The 20,895-nt window shown below is 43.3% G+C and overlaps 1 protein-coding gene across 1 annotated transcript in view; it reads right to left on the bottom strand.

Annotated features, from left to right (window-relative positions):
• LOC147691771 (solute carrier family 22 member 6-A-like) overlaps positions 1 to 5,260 on the bottom strand; it is a 475,311-nt gene extending 470,051 nt beyond the window's left edge. Inside the window, exon 1 of the mRNA XM_086938064.1 lies at positions 4,437 to 5,260. Within this exon, the coding sequence (XP_086794190.1) occupies positions 4,437 to 4,838 (402 nt within the window). The 5' untranslated portion in view covers positions 4,839 to 5,260. The remainder of the gene's footprint in view (positions 1 to 4,436) is intronic.
• Positions 5,261 to 20,895: the final 15,635 nt, after the last annotated feature.

Raw genomic sequence — 20,895 nt, 5'->3', positions numbered from 1 at the left:
TCCCTGTGGTCGAAATTGAAGGAAAATTCAGAATACTAATTCAAGCCCTGGTTCCGACCCACCTGAATTTGAGATATTACCATTCCACCTGCATTCCTATTTCAACGCTGACCCCACTGAAGAGTGCACTACCTGCTGCTGTCATATCGTTGGGCTAAGGGCATCTATTGGTCAATATCATGCAACGAGCAATACCATTATCTCAAAACCAAGAAGTGCTAAAGACAAATATTTGAGGTTGCGCTTTCTCCTTTTATACACAAGCGACCTGTGATAGCATTTCCCATCACCTCAGACTTGTACCATCACTCCTGCAAACCAGAATGGATCTAAAGCCCACTTCTATAAGAAGCACCACATTACTCTTGAGTATAGCCCTTAGTTTTCCCTGGACTTGGACCTCCACTCCCCACTTGTCTCTTCTTCATTTTGTATGTCAATACCGAGTTATTTCTCCTTTCTTTTTTCCTTTCCTCCTACTCTATTGTTGCACAGTACTTTTTTGCTTCCCGTCTAGGTTTGCATATACATAAACCCATGCATGCATTCCGCACTTCATGAATAAACACTGTTTTGCTGGTGGGGAGCCGTGAGATGTAAAGAGCGACTGTATTGATATTCTGATCTTGTTTTATCTTCAGAGATGTTTACTTCAGTTACCATATCTTCAATCTTGACTTCTTTTAGTAGCAGAATCTGGAAAATAATGATCCAGTATCTTTTTTGTTTAAAGAGTTATATTTCTGATCTGGCGGGTAAGTGAAGTAGAGTGAAACTGAAGGTACTGAAACTGCCCTGGCTCGCCGGGTGTTGAAATGGGCGAGGTATGGCACATAGTAGTGCTACCCGATCCCCATTTGAAGTGGACACCCCCTTCTGGATATTGAGACCATTCCAGTTCATACAGAGAGACAACCATTCAGGACTGGCAAGAGGAGGGTTGTAACTACAGGGGACTTGTATTTGTATTTCTCTCTCTCGCCCAGTGTCAGGAATGGTTTGGTGTGGGGCCCGGGCAGATCCTTCAATATACACATATAGTACATACCATAAAAGGTATTTGGACTCCCTTCCCTGTGGCTACGTCAAAAAATTAGTTTATCAAACAACTGTTGGAATTAGGGAAATGTACAAGGGTGATCACACAGTTATACAAAGCCCCGTTGAAGGATAGAAAGGGAAATATGGGCAGGGCTTACCATAGATTGGCAGAAGACTGCCCCAAGCCTCTGAGGGCTGGTGACTAGAGAGGAGCTTGCAAATAGGTAAACATCCAATTTAAGCAAATCCAGTTCCATTTCCTACATCAAACCTATCTCACCCCCCAGAGATTGGCCCTGATATGTGGGGAGCCCGGGCCTCTTTTTCTTTGCATGTTGTCTGGAGCTTCTCGTGGGTAGGGATTTTTGGGACCAGATGTGACAGGGGTCGCACCGGAGGCACCAGTCAAAAAATGTCTACTGTGTGTATTTCCATTCTAGAAGGGGCATACACGGAGGTTTGCACATGTTAGTGCTGGCGGCCTGTGTTGGCAAGACGTCACAGACCGATTCATTCGGTGGCATGGCAGCCCTCTGAGTTTGGGAAGTGACAAAGACGAGCAACATATTAAGGGGCATATCACCAAGAACCGGCGATAATTATCGATCAGCGCACTTTGCGGTAGGATAAATTTTGCGGCCATCGCTGGTTTCTATCGCTGAGATAGTGCGCTATCAGCAACGCTTATCTCAAAAGTGATAGAAATATCAGCAATAGCTACTTATTGTGCGATTATCGCTGGGAATCCATCGATAATCGCACAATGATTGGCGAAACTTTGGTGATAGAGCAGGGCAGACTTAACCATGATATCTCTATGAAAGTAACAAGGACCCACTGGTAAATTCCAATTTCTAGGACAGGGTAAAACATTATGTGGAGTAAATTCCTAGACAATAACACATGAAATCTATATCAAATTAGTGTCCGAATAGTCAATGTAAGCCTAATTATATATATAAATAACTAAAAAAGGTCAAGAACAAATTCTATTAAAAAAAGTTATCAAGATATTTTATTCATCAAATCATTCATTTCATTGAAAAACATAATACAAATACATAATGCACAATTTGTTTTACATATATACATATATATAAAAAACAACATTATTAAAAAAAAATACAATGCTATTGTAGGTAAATAGAACTGTGGCAAAATGTATTAATTTTTTCAGCTTTTCACCTTCCATTGGATATCATGTTTAAGTCAAACTAAAAGCAGGCGTAAGGAATGTAGCAATAACCACTGTTAGCGTTACTTTTCTTATCGCTATACTTGTTAGCGTGCCCATTGATAATTGGAGAAATGTCAGTTAGAGACATTTTGCCAGTTATTCTGGGAAGGAACGCCCACTTTGCATCTCATTAGAGATGCAAAGGGAGGCGTAGGAAAAAAGCGTGCCAACATGCGATTATGCATGTTAGCACCCTCTTGGTGATAGGGCGAAAACATTATCTCTGCTTTTTGGGCTTTTAACCCCTTTGCTGCAGGGGTACCTCCCCACGGCGCAGGTGGGGGTGGGGTGGGCGTATGCAGCGCCTCTGTGCTCGTGACGAGCCCAGCTCGTCATGACTCCGCCCACTAATTGATTCTCCCGCACAGGCAGGGAATCAATTACTCATGTAAGGCATGAGGCGCCGCAGTGCCTCATGACGAGCTGGGCTTGTCATAAGCATAAGCATACAAGGGGTTAAAGCCAGAAAAGCGGAGATAAGGCTCTTGATGATATGTCCCTTGACACTCTGAATAACAGACCTCCTTGATCAAGGAGGAGAGGCTGATTGAGTGCTGGCTACGGTACCTTCTTGTAATAACCTAGGATGTGCTCAGTAGTATGTTGGGCTGTATACAAGGTTTAATTGTGGGTGTTATTTTTGCTGACGCATCTCATTACTGTGCAAAATATTTGATTGGGATCCCTGTGGGGGGCGGGGAGAGATTTACTGCCTTTGCTTGAATATAGAAAATAATAAAAATGGAATTAAAAAAGAAATATTTATTTTGTGCCCTTTCCAAATCTCTGCAAGCAACTCGTGTGTACCTTTCCTCTTACATTCTCCTGTTTGTGTCCATTCCCACCATGATCCTCGAGATCCCCACACCTGTTGTGTCTCTTTTTGATTCATGCCATTTTTTGTTACAGCAGCGTAGTGAGCCACTGCCTTACCCGCCTCCTCCACCACTTTTGCAGCTAAAGTTGGGGTTCCCAATCGCCCCTATGGCCTGATAAGCTGTGTCTTGCCAAAACGTGTATTCATTTTGTTGGCCTATCCTGTTTGTCCGTATGCAGAAAAATCCCCCTAGAACGCTCTAAAGGAATACCAGAGCAGTGCTGAGATGTGGGGTGTATGTGTTGCTAAGAGAACTAGGAGACAAAGAAAGACATTATGAAAATAGCGAAAAAGGGGGGAGAGCAGCAAATAGAATGAGTGCAAGAGAGAGAGAGAAAAAGATGGAAGATAGAAACTGGAAAGGAGAAAGTGGATCAAGAACGTAGGAAGAAATGTTGGAAGAAAATAAAAGTGGAAGGAAAAATGGAAGAAAGAAATTGTGGAAGAAAGGGTGGTTGAAAAGAACAAATGTAGGAATGATTGATGGCAGAAGAAAACATGCATGGACGGAAGGGCCCAGGGATGCTTGAAAAGATGGATGGACGGAAGGGTAAAAGGAAATATGGTTTAACAAGTGAAAGGATTGATATAGGAGAATGGATAGAGTGATGTGTGAATAGAATGGTCATTAGATGGATGGAATGGTGATAGATTGGATAGATGGAATCATGGAGCCTAGAAGGAGGACAACAAATGGCTTTGTGGGTGAAAAGATGAACAGTTGGATGGATGGAATGGTGACTGAAGAGTGAAAGGATGGAACTATAGATGAATGGATGGGTGAAGGTCATGGTGTGAGGGAGAATGGACAGATAGATGGACACAAGGGTAGACAAAACTAGTCTTGATGTGACGTACCTGCAACACCCTCTCTGAGTCATTAGAGGTTTGGTTCTAAGTTGTTGCCATTTTAGTTTTGTGGGTACTCCTTTGATTTGAAAACTCGGAGGTCTGAAGCCACGGAAAGCGACAACGGACACTTTCTATAACACTGAATATGTAAATAGAAATATCAAAGTGCTCACTCGTCATCACTCTTCCTTTCCCTTTCTATTGTGATCCTATCACTTCCTGTCACAAGTTATGTCCCATTACCAGATCTGAGTGTGCATGAACAAGGCACTCGCATAAAACGCTCAGAAGCCATAATCCTCACGCTGTGCAGCAGCTTGTAAATAGTGATTTTTTAAATTCCATTATATTTCAGCAAGCACCACCGGCAACAACCAGGTGAGAGTTTTATGTGCACACACGAGCTGCTGTCAGTATCTAGTTTCTTACCTGACTAACTATGGTGGAGCTAAACTCTGACGTGTCGAACGTCCACCCATCACTGCAGGGCTCCACGCTCATCCCAGTCGTATTGGTGGCGGTGGCATTGGGGGCCAAGAGACCCCACTGCAGCACACTGTACCGCAGGCACTGCTCTGGTGCACCCTTGCTGTCCAGTGGGATGGACACCTTCAGAAGGTCTTCAGTGCTCAGGCTCCGGGTGAAGTTGAGGTCCCCGGATGCATTATAAGCCTGGTAGATGTGACAGCGGTGCTCAGGGACTGCGGCCAAGAAGTTCTGTACAAGGTTGTGGATTGGAGTCAAAATAATGGGAATAGAAAGCAGTGCAACGTGGATGATCTGGAATCGTCCCATTCCGCCAATGTGGTCCAGAAGGTCCCCAAAAGCCATGGCTGCAAATTAAATGACTGGTGGCTCTCTGACCAGGAGAACCTTCCTATAGGACTCCGATGACAAAACCATGAAAATTCCAAAGACTGATGAGCAGTTGTGCAGCCCAATTAAATCAAAGTTTGGTAGTAACTCAGGATGGCCTCAGGGCTGCAAGCAGGAGCTTTTGCACAACACCATGCCAACTTACTACTCCATCTTCAAGTACACTTGTATCCACAAGAATATAAAGGCAAGTATTGTCTCGTGGTTTTCAGCAGATTTGATGGTTGTCTTGCAGCTCAACTGAAAGAGCTCTTGAACCCCTGAAAACTGATTCTTGGCTGAGACCAGGTCCTCTGCTAGAATCACTTACCGCCCACAGCCAAATAGTCTCTGGTGTTCGTTCCTTCCTTCATCAACTCAAACCTCTTAGAGGAGGCAGAGCATCTAGAGTGTGCATAGGCTTCAGTAGTAAACCTAACTTTCCATGTCACAAGGCATGCACCTTGACCACTACATCATAAAATCTGATTACAAGTCAACCCTTGCTCTGCATGTGCACTTAGAATGATCACTGGTGGTGTTATTAAGTGTTATCACTGATAAAGGTTATGTTGGACATTGCTAAACCACACAAAAACTACATTTTAACAGCCCCCCTCCCCAAGAGAGTTTGAAGGCTGAGTCACATCATGAGTTAATGTTTTACTCTTCTCAATGCTACTGCAGAAATTCGAGTTAGGCATTAGTTTTCTTAATATCGAGTAAAGTACAACAGGCAAAGGAGCATTTAAGTTTCCAAAAACAGAGACAAAGACTGGGGAAGAGGTGAACTGAGTGGTAAACATCCTGATGTTGAGACTGATGAGTCGTTTATATTTTGGAAACTTAGGCTTGGTACGTATTTTGAGATCTGCGTTCTTTTGGGAATGCTGTTCTACACCGACAACAAAATTAGTGGCATGAAAAGCTTCTATCACTGAGTGAAAATAAAATCTCTCATTCCAATTAATAAATCGTTTATTAAGATGTAAATCTCCAAGGAGTTCCAAACAGAGAATAGGACAGAATATATAGAAAATAATCACACTTGTTACAAAATAGTCAGATTACAGTTTCATATTCAGTTCTTTACCGCAGTGAATAAGTTAAGTTGAATACATAGACAATTTGTCATTATAAAACTTCAAAATAAAAGCAATTCATATAAGTTACAGTTTCGCTATAGAACAAAAATCATAACTACATAGCAGCAGAGGCTATATGCCAATGATTCTATAAATGAGAGATCAATATCCTTTATGACCAAATATACTTTCACCCTTTAGCAGCAAGGATTTATGTACAAGAATATACCGGATGGAGCATAGGACACTGGATAAAACAGGATATAAATAGTGATTATCACCATTATAACGGAATTGTCAAATTGCAATTATATAATTAAAACCTTTACCGCCCAAAAAAATTGTTAAGTACATATGCAATCTGGTAGTATTAAGCTTCCATACAGTAACAAGTTCATAGACAATCCAATTTTGTGCAAAGAGCAGTCATGTAGCAGCAGAGATTTATGTGCAAAATATTTTAAGAGTAAAAAGATGGAAAGCATTTATAACTAAAATTTCGCTTCGCCCTAGCAGCAATAGATGAAGGAAAAATGTATCCCAGCGAGTATAAAATACTGGTAGCCTTTATAAGAATCTACACATGACCCAGTACTTAAGTTACTGATCATGAGAGTTGCCATAGGTCCCAAGATGTAACAGTAGTTAAGTTTGGGTTCAATAACTCCTATAGTGGGCCTCCTTTCTATCCATGAGCACTAAGATATACTATACACTACTGAAGGAAGGTCCTACAGAAATGAACTCTTTGCTCTCGAGTGGCAGTTCCGTAAGGACTAAAATAAGTTCAAAAACAACTTAAAAAATTTAATAGTTTTGTACATGCTATTTCTTTCTTTGGATAGAAGAAAAACTTGTGAGCTGATGCTATGCTTTTGATGTTATGCTGTATAAATATCAGCCGAAGCCACAGAAGACGATATGGTAACAAGGCTGGCCAAACAAGCAGAGTGAGATTAAGGTTCTGAATACCCAAGTTACACATATTACAGGATTTCCCTATTTTCATTGCAGGGGACCAATTTGCTGTTAAATCATTGAGTGGTAAAAGATTCCTGCGAAATAGAGATAGCCAACGGCCGATACCATGGTCTAAATTCCAGGATAAATATTTCTGAGCCACTCTTGGGGTACTTGACGTGGCTATTATCTCAAATCTTTCCTTTAATCTACAATAATTGACATCTCTCTGAAAACTAACAATACAGCTAGTGCGTTTTAAAAAAGATTTCAATTACAAGAGCAGGAGGGAGATCACAGACTCCTCCTGTGTGACAAAAGAATTCAACGCCATAGTTTAGTCATGGGAGGAGTATTTATCTGCTTTTTCTCCAAAGATTTTTTGACATAGGAAACCCCTTATGGTGTACAAATAAGTATTCTTCAACTGGTATCCCCACCCAATTACTCTGGCTAAGCCTTGAACAAATGAGCTTACCAGACCAAATACCAATCTAATAGCGGGTGTCTGAACCTGTGTATTAAAATTTGGCCTTCTATCTTATCCAGGAAACCCAATCTTCTACTGGAAGGCTTTCAATAGCATATAATAGTGTTGGGGGATTTTTGCTTTAAAACCAGATAACAAGTGTACGAAGTGTCTTCGACCCATTACGCTATAAAATATATGTAGACCGTTTGCATGTAAAGCAGCTTTACAGGAGTTTTGTTAATGTGGGGCTTATTCTTTGTATTACCCGCTATTCATTTCCTCAAATAGAGATAAGAATCTACTGTCTCGAAGTTTTCGGAGCCAATTCTTCATCTGAAGTTACAAAAGTTTCAGCTCCTTCTACATTTCAAAATAAAGACTTTGCTTTTTGAGACGTTTATCTACAAATACTGTGCCATCGTATATTTCTGCAGTGATGTTAACTTCTTATTCAGCCCAATGGGATTTAAATCCATAATTGCAATATCATCTGCATACATGAAACATAAAAAATGATGTCCGCCTATCTTCGGGGCATCTCCTTCTATTGCAGAGAAGCATTCAGGTACATCTGCTACATACAAAGAGATAAGTGGGTATTACAGCCGATAGGCCCAGATCTCCCCCTAATAGCACCCGGCACCACGTGTGGGAGTGCAGGGCAATAATTAGCGATAGCAGGGGGGTGCAGGCACTCCCATTTTTTGCTGTTTTTTCCAAATTATTGGCCGGTCTACCTTATCAAAAGCCGTTGAAAAATCGAGAAATGCCACATGCACTTTAGACACACAAGATAAAGTATACTTCTCCTCTATTAATTTCATCATACAAATATTATCCATGGTGGAATGTTCTTTCCTAACTCCTGCTTGTTCTATGGAGAGAATTTTCTCCTCCACCACCCACTCAGTGAGATTGTGCAAAATACTATGTGCAAATATTTTCCCTACTGCATCTAGAAGAGCTATTTGCCGGTAGTTACCTTGAAGGTGTCTTAGACCCTTTTTAACTAGTGGAATTAAAACACTACCAGACCAGGAAGGGGGGAGTCTTCCCTTGCAGTTAGCAGTAATGAAAAAGTTGAGTAAGACATATAGCCCACAGCAGAAGCTCTTTTTTGATTATTGTCACAGGAATTTCATCAGGACCCATCGCTCCTGAAGCTCTCATTCTTTTAATGAGTCCTAAAACCTTGCTTCTTGTAGGGGCATTGCTGGATTGAAAGATATTAGGATAGTTAGTTAAAATACTGGAAGACCGAGACTGATTTGAATTTGCAGTATAAAGTTCGGCGAGATAGAGTTTCCAGTCTTCTTTTGTATAGGAATTGGTAGTGATTTTACCTTAGTGCCACATCAATCTGAGATTATTTCCCAATATCTTTTGTCATCGTTTTCTTAAGCCACCTCTTTTAACTGGACCCACTAGTAGTCTTCCTTTCCTTGCCTTAGGGAGTGTTTTTTTCCTGAGTCTTTTCCTCCTTAGCAGGTTAATTAATTTACTTCGTTCAATGGAGAAGTTCAGGAATTGGGCACTCACTAATTTATTTATGTGCCTATTCATATGTAGTAGCAGATTAGAATGCGGACTCTGCTTGATTGGTAAAGGATTCATTTTACATGTGGTAACCAGGGTGCTTATACTGTGAACATAAGATACCAGTGTATCTGGCTGAGGAAATTGTTGATCTCCTAATACTGTGTGCTGCTGATCTCCTATCAAAATTGTTAGTGTCTCTTTTAGTTTTGAGGCAGCTTTGATATTCCAATATATTCTGCTATTTGTTTTTTAAACCTTACAGATTTACCCTTAAAAATCCATGAGCCTACTTCAGATGGGGTCATCTCATATTTACAGGAGATCACCATATTCTCACTATAAGAATTTTCCAGTACTTCCATTTAAGAGAGCTTATTGAAAATATCTGCTGAAACAATTAAGTAATCGATAATGGTCGTAACAGAAGAAATGTTGGGATTAGTTACAATGTCGGTTGGAAAGCATTCTGACCAAATTGGTCTCGAATGGTTTCTGACCAAATCGGATCCGGGAGTCTGACCAACCAATTGCAATGCATCCGGATGCTTCCGGATACAATCAGGTCGGAATCACATTGACTTCAATGGGAGCCTGTATTCCGAACGGATTCACAGGCTCCCATTGAAGAAATGGGTGGCTGGGGAAAATCGTGCACCCTGTGGCGGGCACCCCTTGGTGCCTGCCACACTGTGCATGGTGGGAAATGGGGGTCCCTTGGGTACTCCTATGGGACCCATCCGGAAGGCCCTGAGTGAAGGGGGCCTGCTACAGGCCCTCAAAGTCAGGTTCCGACTGCCAATTAAGAAGGGCTGTCCTAATCTGTCATTGTAATCCCTCGGTCGAAAAGCTTCCGAGTCGTTCAGAATTGCTGCCCGTAGACACACACAATCTGGCTCCGAACGACTTGGACTTTCCGAATGCCGTTCAGTTCAGATTCTGAACCGATTTGGGAAATCGAACCATTGTCATTGCTTATTTTGGAAAGGTTTCCGATTTGGTTGGAAACAAGGCTAAGTCGAGGCAAGATGGCCGCTGAAGAGTTGAGCTGAGCAGTCGCATCACTTTCCTCTCCTGCTTAACATGGACTTAACAGGATAGAATGCTGTGCTTCCCCCGATGGCCTACGAGGTATGGTGGCAAGGTGGAGTGAAAGAGTACTGCCGAATTAAGAAACAGTTTCGAGTGAACAGCTCGACCTGGGACTGGATAAGGTCGAGTGTCTTCAGGCTGCTGAGAGTGATAAGGGGCGAAGAGAATCTGGTGATCGAGATGCCCCCCCCGACCGCCGTGGCGGCAGGACAAGCCGAGAGAGGTGGCGGACTCACTGACAAAAGGAGCAGCGACTGGGTAGGCAGGTGTGGGGAAAACCCCTGGAGCAATCCGCAAGGTGCCTACTATACCAGCAAAGAGGAAGACAGAGTTACGCGGAAAAACTGCTGTGCCCCCAAAGAATGCGTTTGACAGCCGTACAACTTCAGTGAAATCCAATACGGCGGATCTAACACCGAAAGAAGGTGATGTGAGTAAAAGTAAAGATACAGGGATGCAGCAGCCTACCTTGACGGAGGTTTTTTCACGAGGGGCCCGGGCAGCCCAAGGAATCACTAGAGACGCTGGAGTCAGGAAAGAGCGTCCGCGTGGACGCTGCGGGAGGAGCCGACGCCGTAGAGAACCCTGTTGCTAGGCAACCAAGTCAGAACGCAGAGACGGCAGGGATGACAGGGGCGAGTGCAGACGCTATCGCAGCGGCGAAGGAAGGAGCACCGCTGCAAGTGAATCAGAGTGCAGAAGCTGCAGAGTCAACAGAGACCCGCGCGGCAGAGTCAGCAGGCGCAGCGCTAATGCTGGTGAAAACGACAGTAGGCAGAGACATGGAGAGGAGCTCGGGTACTCCCCTTGGGAATGCTGATATGCTGGGGGCTCTGATGTTAGTAGAGGCTGAAATGAATGAAGGAAAAAGTGCCCAAAGCCGAATAATAAATACTTGGGGCAGCATGGAAAGCCTGGCTGACAAGGGCATGCAGGGGAGGAGCAATAAGAAAAAGCACTCTACAGAAAAGCTAGACGGGGGCTCAATCGAAGGGGAGTGCTTCTTCTCAGTGAATGAGGACTCAGAGTCAATTATATCATCTGAAGGTAGTCTGGAAGAAGGTATAGATGAGGAGGATACAGACTCAGGGTCTAGCACCTCTGGCAAAGAGTCCACGCAAAAGAAAAGGTCTTCAAAATCAAGTAGGCGCACTTCAGGGTCTCCCCCCATCATGATAGACGATTACTATGGGACTACTCGGCCACATCCCAGGTCTATCAGGATAATGGTAGTAGTGGGGGGCCTATTTCTGACACCTTACCCAAGCAAAACTCTTTTGAAGTACTATTTGGCACTCAGAAGGAAATGAAAGCAGAGGCAAGAACAGAAAGTCGTAGAGCAAGGCAGGCCTCAAAGAAGATTCAGGGCTCGTTGAGGAAAATAAACAAATTGTATAAGGAAGTGGAGGTGAGAGTAACAGAAGTAGAAGAGCGTACAGGCAAATTGGAGGACGATGTGGGAAACTGGCAGGCATTCAAGACAGAGCAAGAGAAACTGGCAGAGGACATGAACTGGAAAATCGAGGACTTTGAACATAGGCAGAGACGGAACAATGTTAGACTCTTGGGTGTGGAAGAAGGGGCCGAAGGGCAAGACGTCAGACAGTTTGTTGTTAATTTGTTAAAGGGAGCCTTTCCAGAGTCCCAGTGGCGGTGGGAAAGGGAGGTACAGAGAGCACATAGATTCCCTTTTACGATGAGGAAAGCCAGAGGCACAGTGGGAGTAGGAGGTGAGGGACCGGGGAACCTCCCAGGGCAATCCTGGTTAATATCAGGAACTTCTTACTGAGAGAGGAGATAATTGGCAAGGCAAGGCCAGAAAGCAGGAGGTCATTCGAAGGCATCACTTTCTTGGCTAGGCCTGACTTCTGTCACGTCACCGTAGAGAGGAGATGGAAGTTCAGATAGATGATTGCTCCATTTCAGGCTTTGGGCTCGGAAGCATATCTCCTCTTCACTGCTAGGCTCAAGGTAGTTGTAAGGGGAAAAACCTGGATGTTCTCTTCAGAGATCAAAGCCCAGCAATTTTTGGAAGAGACGAGGAAGGAAAAAGGTGGTTAAAGGGGAAGGGCCCAGGTGTTTGTACATAATGTACTCTACTGAGATCAGATACAAGAAGATGGAGTTGCACAGTACATCTAAAGGAGAAGTGGGGAGGGATGCGATTGGCACAATTCAAGGCGGGCACACATAGGTCCCTTGACCTATTTGCCTGTAAGAGGGAGGGGGAGGGGGTAGGGGGGAGCAGGGGGAGGGGGGTGAAGGGAGGCATAGGGTGGAAGGGGGGTGAAAAAGGGGCACAAAGTTTTGTTTCTTTTTTGGCACATCACACTAATGAAAAGATTGTATTAGAATGTATACAATATGAAAATTACAATGTATTAGAATGTTTACAGTACATGAAAAGGAGTGTATGGAATCAGCAGACGCAGATTTTTCTTAGTGATTCAGTAGTTTCATTGGTAGGACAAGGGGTGTCTCCGTATGGCGTGTAGAATCACCTTGATAAATGTCTGTGGACTCAACGAAGTAAACAAGAGACTCAGAGTAGCTGCACTCCTTAAAACATTGCGTCTTGATCTGGTATGCCTGCGGGAGACCCACATAGAGGGTGTTAAAGGTTATCTCTTGGAGCAATTGGGTTTCTCACTACTAGCGAACTCCAAGCAAGGGACTAAGGGCCAGATGTAGGACGGCAAATACTGGTCGTAACGGCCGATTTCGGCCTTTACCGACCGGTATTTGCTGTTTGACATGTAGGGGGGGCCTTATAATTACAAAATCTGTATATTTACCGATTCAGTAAATTTACCGATTCTGTAAAATACCAAATCGGTAAATTTACCGAATCGGTAAATACAGATGTAGGTGGTACTTTAAACACTGCCACAGGCCCTTACCGATTCGTTATTTACCACCAAATAGTATTTGGGGGTAAATAACGAATACCTGTGTACATGCACATCTGTGCATGTACACCTGTGCCATGTGGCACACAGACATGCCCTGCATGTTTGTCACATGGCACACAAGCTTGAATCAGGGGTGCAACAGGGTGTCAAAGTAACACCCTGTCCCCCTTGCAAAATCGGTAATTTTACCAAATCGGTATTTACTGATTCGGTAATTGACATTGATTCCTATGGGCCTCAAGGCCCATAGGAATCAATGGCAATTACCGAATCGGTAAATACCGATTTGGTAATTACCAAATCATACAGATTCGTTAAAAATTACCGATTTTTTACCTACATCTGATTTACCGAATCTAGAATACCGAATCGGTAAAATTCGGTATTCTAGAGTCGGTAAATCAGATTTACCTACATCGGGCCCTAAGACCAGAGGGGTGGCAGTATTAGGGAGGAGCGGGGATGCAATAGTGAAATGAAAGAAGGAAGATCAGTGGGGGAGGTGGGTAATATTGGAATTGGTTTTTAAGGGAGATACTATCACGCTGGTTACGATATATGGGTCAACAGAGGATGACTCAGATGTTTTTCAGTACCTGGATGTTGAGCTAGCACAGTGGCCCGAACCAATCGTCTGCTGCGGAGATCTCAATTTGCATGATCTCAGTAGCTCATTTGTTCAACCTGGGGGACACTATACAGGGAGGAAAAGAAGGTGTATAGAGCACTCTCAGATATGGCGTTACATAATTCCCCGAAAGACCCCTGGATGAAGCTGCACCCGCACTCAGATGGTAGTACATTTTATTCAGCTCCTCACAAGGTATTGGTTCGATTGGACTATTTTTTTATCTCAAATAATTTGATTACTGGCTCAAAAATCGAAAGACACCCACAAGTGATTTCAGACCACAGTCCGCTAGTAGTGACACTTAATCTGGGCCGGGTTCTAAGGAGGGATTTCTCCTGGACCTTTGAACGTGCACTACTACAAGATCAGGCATATCGGGACTATATGGTCGGATGGATAAAGGATTTTTGAGATACAAATAGAGGAACAGCACCACCGGGGGTAGTATGGGATTCATTCAAAGCGGGGGCGAGGGGGGAGACATTGAGCTTTGTGTTATCCAATCAAAAGAAGGAGAAATTAAGATTAGAAGAACTACGACAAAATCTTTTAAAATTGGAAGCAGATTTAGCAGTAGCTATAACTCAGAACTCCCCGCTCGACCAGCTATTGCTTAGGATCACCGCAACTAGAGCAGAAGCCCTTGAAGGGATAGCCAAAAAAGCAGCGGAAAAATATCTGTCTCAAAGGGAGAAGGAATACGAATTTAGTGAGAGGGTGGGACATATCTTAGCGGTTCGGAGTAGGCAGAGGGCAGCAAAATCTGATGTCAAGGAGATTGTAGATGCACAGGGTAACTCTTTTTCAGAGGCTGGTCAGGTGAGGGAAGTATTTAGGCAGTTTTATATAGATCTTTATTCCACTGATAATGCTGGGGGTATGGAGGAGGTAGAGGGGTATCTGAGGGATGTCCTCCCTCCTGAGATTGAGATGGAGGACAAGGTGGAACTAGAAGCCACATTTCAAATGGAAGAATTTGTTATGGCTCTTGGTAGCTTACCCTCGGGGAAGGCAGCGGGTCCAGACCAGATCCCGGTGGAAATTTTTTAAGTATTTCAAACGATATTAGCAGCAGATATGTTTAATATTATGTTAATGGCTCAGAAGGGGGATTGGATACCAGAATCCTGGGGAGCTGCTGACATCATAGTGATAGCAAAAAAAGGTAAACCACCAACGGCTCCAGGCTCGTAATGACCTATCACATTAATGAATGCCGACGTAAAAATGTACTCTAAAATACTGGTTAAAAGTCTATCAAGAGTAATTGAGAGCCTGGTTACTCCCTCCCAGCATAGGTTCATCCCAGAAAAGGCACAACGCATCATGTCAGGCAAGTAATTACAATGTTCGACGCAGCAGGTACCCTGGGAGACCCTATGGCAGCACTGTTTTTAGATGCAGAGAAAGCATTTGATAGGGTCTCCTGGGGGTATCTATGGGCTGTCCTGAGATGGAGTGGTATAGGGGAGGTATTCATAAAGGCTACACAAACCCTATATAAAGACCCAAAAGCTAAGATCAGGGTTAACAGGGGGAACTCTGCATGGGTTAAGATCAATAGGGGGACTAGGCAGGGCTGTCCCTCATCTTCCTTGTTATTTGAGCTTTATTTAGATCCTTTTTTCCGCCGACTAGAACAAAATCCAGAGATACCAGCGATGCTGATGAATGGCTGCTCGATAAAAACTTTGGCGTACGCTGACGATGTGGCCATTTTGACACCCAATCTGGCAGGGGCTATTAGGGAGGTGGAACTGGAAGCCCAAAAATTCGGTTTGGTATCTGGATATAGCTTGAGTAGCTCGAAATACAGATTGTAAAAAATAGGTATGTAGGTTGCAATGATGACAGGGTGGCCGGCTCAGCAGTATACCTGGGAATCACGATCTCAGCAAATCTAGAGGACGTGGTAGGAAATAATATGACTCCCTTAATGACACTAGGAAAGCAGACCTAAATAGGCTGAATAACCTACATTTGTCAATTATGGGTTGTACTAATGTAATTAAGATGCTGATACTGCCTAAGTTTCTTTTCCTTTTTAGATCCATTCCGTTATTATTTGAAACAAGATAGTTTAATGCACTAGAGGTGATTATGAATAGATTTATATGGGCGCAAGGAAGGACATGAAGGGCCTATAGGTTCATTTCCCTTCCGAGAGAGAAAGGTTGGTGGGGAGCACCAGATTTTAGGTTGTATTATATGGCTGCCTCCTTACAATACATGCAGGGGCTAATTAGAGGTGTGAACCTTGACCGAAGAGTTGACAGTTTTTCTATGGAGGTGTATTCAACAGTCCTCAGGGCAGAAGCGGGAAATTGCTTGTTAAATAGTATCAATTTTGGATACTTCAAAAGAACAAGGTTTAAAACAATAGCTGCCGCTGTAAACATTTGGAATGCTTTTCTGAAAAAGTCAAGATTAGGGAGGTACAATAGATATGTTAGGATGTATAAAAATAGGTAATTCCCTCCTACTGTATTCTCGGACACAACAATGGCAGACTGGGCGGAAAGGGGGATCATACAAATTGGTGATATTATCAATGTGGATGGGATGATGCAGTTCAGTGATATGAGGAACAAGTATGGTCTGGATAATAGAGGTTTTTTTAAATATCTTCAGATCAGGAGCTTTTTAGGCAACAAGCAGGGTGGGACCGCTGGGTTCAGCAGGAATGAGATTCTTGAGAAAATAAAGCTGTCTGGGGATTGTACGATACGATCTTTTTATGCAAGTTTGGTAAAAGAGAAGAAGGATGACTTGGAAAAACACAGTAATAAATGGGTGGAGAAACTGGGTGGGGAACAGGTTTGTTTTCAGGAATCCCTAGAATTAGGTCGAACAGCTCTGTGTTCATCTCCTCTACAATCCCACCATTATAAAACCTTATTCTCATTGTACTATACTCCAGCCAGGATTGCAAAATGGGGCGGTACTACGGGTATTACGTGTCCCAGATGCAATTCCCTAGAAGCAGATAGTGTCCACATATTTGCCACCTGCCCTCAACTGCACACACTAGTCAGGGACATAGAGGCCTATTTGAATAGGACACTGGGATTTCAAATTGTGCTCACTCCTCCTTGGATTCTCTTAGGGGTTGGTGCAGGGAGGAAGCAGCACCACAGGAATTTTTGTTTGTAGCAATGGCAGTTTACAGATTAACCATAGCTAGGGCGTGGCTCGATAAAACCCCCCCCGGGAATGCAAACCTGGCTGGCTAATCTACTCTATGTATAACCAGAAAGAACCAGAAAGAAGTATGAATATAACAAAATCCTGAGTGAGAGTGCCGGACTGTGGATCAACAAATACAGGGCCATTAACCTTGGTGAGGCTAATAGAGCGGGGAAACTCCTAGCCTCCTACCTAAAACACAAACATAACCGATTTACCATCTCATCCATCACAGACTCACACAACAAAACCCATACAAGACACAAAGACATCTTAAAAACCTTTCAAGAGTTTTATCAGGAACTCTATGAAAACGACCAGACCTTAGACCTGAAGGCGTGCACAAAATACCTTAACAGACTCAGCCTCCCACAGCTAACCAATGTAGAAGCACAGAGATTAGGACAAGAAATCAGTACGGCAGAGATCGAAATGGAGGTCTAGTCTATGAAGGACAACAAAGCCCCAGGCCCGGACGAGTACACAGCCACCTTTTACAAGTCCTTTCTTGAGCACCTGAAACCCACCATGAAAAGGATGTTCAACCACTGTGTGGAGAATTGGTTTGCTATCACAATCCATGTCTGAGGCCAACATAATTGTCATTAAGCATGGGCGGCACGAATTCGCACAAATACGTAATCGCGATTTTCAAAAATCCGCCAAATTCCACGAGCTTGTGAATTTTTTTCTGGCGAGTTTGCAACATTTTTTTGCCAGTTAGGGAACGAGAACTTGCGCATGCAGTCGCAACGGTTGCGAACTTGTTTCCACTTAACCAGCCTGCTCGCGATGCCTTTCCTGTTTCAGGTCGCAATGACGTGTTCGCGTTCACAATTTCCTATTTCAGGTCACAATGACATGTTCGCATTCACAATTTCCTGTTTCGGGTCGCAATGACGTGTTCGCGATCACGGCGTCACTCGGCTAGCTACCAAAATCTCGCAGCGCATGCGAACAGGGAGGAAAACACATCAGCAAACGCAGAATCATAGTAAGTCAATGCCCCGCACGCGAGATTGTATTTTTGAAGCGCGAACAATTTTAAAAAATCCGCCAACTCGCGAATTGTGGATTGTTGGGCAATTTTGCACGATTTGCGAAATTGCCAAAAATGTGCAAAATCTGCGAGCGGAACAAATTTTCCACCCATACTTAATTGTCATCCCAAAGGAAGGAAAGGTTCAGCTGCTACCCAGGAATTACAGGGCCATATCCTTAATTAATGTGGACTGCAAAATATAAGCAAAAATCCTGGTTACAAGACTAATCCCTGTCCTACCCTATCTAATAAGCAACTCACAAGTAGGTTTCCTAAAGACCCGTATGTCTAATGACAATACCAGACTCCTCTGCCACATACTAGAACATACCGCTAAACTAGCAAAGCCAGCTGTGGCTATCACCCTTGATGCCGAGAAGGCCTTCGACAGAGTTTCATGGACCTTCGTGGAGCAATGCATGCATTCATTCAAACTAGGGGAAGGCTACATACGGAAGGTGATGGCACTGTACAGGGACCCAAGAGCACACATTGTCATTAATGGATCACTCTCCGAACCACTCACACTACAACGCAGCACTAGACAGGGTTGCCCACTGTGTCCCTCACTCTTTCTGCTAGCATTGGAGCCCCTGATCAGCGACATCAAGGCTAACACAAAAATAAAGGGGGTCAATATTAATGACGTGGAAATAAAACTGCCCGCTTACGCAAATGACATTCTTATTGTGACAGAGTAACCTAAGACCTCTATTGAGGCCCTGATAGAAACCATGGAGATATACTCAGGGCACTCAGGATATTAGCTCAACCGGGACAAATCAGAATGCAAACCCCTCAACATCCATAGCACTAGGGACACCCTGGGGAGTTCGGACCTGGCCTGGAAAACAGGGTTCATCAAATATCTAGGTATCTACTTTGGTAATGACCTCATGACCACACTAGACCAAAATGAGAAGCTATTGATAGAAAAAATAAAGAAACTCTTGGATTCCTGGTCCCCCAAATTTATAACCTGGTGGGGCAAAATAGAAACGATCAAGATGATGATCACCCCAATGATCAATTACCTGTTGAGTATGCTACCACTACTACTTACAGATGACTTCCACCGCAAAGTGGATAACCTGATTACTAAATTCCTATGGCGTGGAAAAAAGGCACGAATAAATATAAAAAAACTAAGGCTGGATAAAAAATTGGGAGGGTTAAATCTAGCAGACTTTAGAACCTTCCAAACCGCATTCCCAGCAAAACAAGGGGCCTGCTGGATGTCACCCCCTCAAGGGTACATGCTGGTATGGCTACTAGTCGAGAGAGCCATACTAAACAACCTCAACCCGCTGGTGCTGCTAACAGCTAACAAACACACTCACGCCTCCAGCCCAATCTTCAAAAACACAAAAACACAAAAAATGTCCTACTCAAAATGGAGAACTGTGTAAAGAAATCGAAACTGGAGTCTCTTTAGGTCAACAGCAAGATCAAATACAAGGGGAAATGCCTAACCCTTGACACATGGATGGAGAAGGGCATCTCCTACCCAGCCCAACTAGAGGAAGAGGGCCACCCCATCACGTTTGCCATATTGAAAGATAAACATAAACTACCGGATATTGAGTTCTACAACTTCCTAAAAATCAAAACAGCCCTAACCAAAGCCAAGCTATCACCAACCAACCCGTCAATTATACAGTTTATGATGGAAATCAACAGACTAGGTCATCAGGTATCGCACCTCTGCAAACTTCTATGCCCAAATTCCACCAAACATAACAATAAGTCACCTAACTACTGGGTAAAACAAGGCAATATCTCACACAAAGAGCTGACTTTGTTTTGGACCTCTCCCTCACGTAATAAAATCTCCCCGGTACTATCATGAACAATATTTTGGCTACTCCACAAGGCTTTCTGGACCCCCGCTCGGTTAGCCTCGCTAGGCCTCAGGGAAAACGATCTATGCTGGAACTGTGGCAAGGAGAAGGGGTATCTAGCACATCTTATCTTCTACTACCAAAAGCTCAAAACTTTCTGGGAGAAAATATTTAATTTAGTAAAAAAGGCTTTGGGGTGCACACCAACTCCTGAATTCTCTTCCCTCACCACCGCATTTATAGCCACATGACTTGATTCAATGCATGACAGGGATCTGCTAGACCTCCTGTTGACCGCTGCAAGGAAACTGGTCCTGTCCAACCGGAAGGACACAGCTAAGACCTCATACAAAGGCTGGGCCAACTGGGTGACGAACCTCAGAGGTACAGATAGCATTGCCCTCAAAACTCACCCTGGAGACCAGCTACCAGGGGGATGTGGAAGTCACTCGACACGTATCTACACTCCTACAAACCCCCATGAGGTCAGTCGGGCTCCCTAGGGGGATGTCGGTTTTGACACAAGGCTACAAACTCAGACTAGGTTCACTGTTATAGAACCCTTCTTGTATCCTTTCTCCACCCTTTCTTTCCTATTCTCTCTCTTTCTATGATCCTTTGCCTAATTTCTTAGCAAGTCTATGTAGAGGGGTTTATCTAAACATGTATATTTATTTATTTATTTGTTTGTTTAAATTTATATAACAGCGTGCAGCTACCTCAAAGGGTTTCCCGGCGCTGACAGAGGAAGCAGGGTGAAAAAAGAAATAACATGAAAGAATCAAGCTGAACAGCCTGACCTCTGCGCACTGTAACTCTTGCCCTTTTGGGTTAAATTGTACACATTATAAAACGTTTTTCAAAAAAATTAAAGCGACACAAGCTGTGATTTTGATTATATCCAATTGTATTGTCAAAACATAATCAGTAATTACAATTTACATTCTCATGTAATTTATTCATTAGAATGAGATATTTTTGTCACATCAAAGATGGTTTTCATCTTACAATTTATGGCCAAAAGTTATCGTGCCCAATGCATTTCGGGCCGCACGGCCCTTCGTCGGGGGCAGTACCTGAAAAAAACATGAAATTTGTTGTAGCTTGATAAACTAGTCTGACAACATGCAAAGTTGCAGAGTGACACAACTGATTGTTAACTAATATGTTGGGGATTCCATATAGTTAAAAATAATTATAGCGTCTTAACTAACACCAAACAATAAAGAGACCTGCATATGATTGTACAAGGATTCAAGAGATGGTACCATTGCCA

This window comes from Lissotriton vulgaris, chromosome 9 (assembly GCF_964263255.1).
Source record: "Lissotriton vulgaris chromosome 9, aLisVul1.2, whole genome shotgun sequence".
Classification (NCBI taxonomy): Eukaryota; Metazoa; Chordata; class Amphibia; order Caudata; family Salamandridae; genus Lissotriton; species Lissotriton vulgaris.
This window is presented reverse-complemented; position numbering and strand designations above follow the sequence as displayed.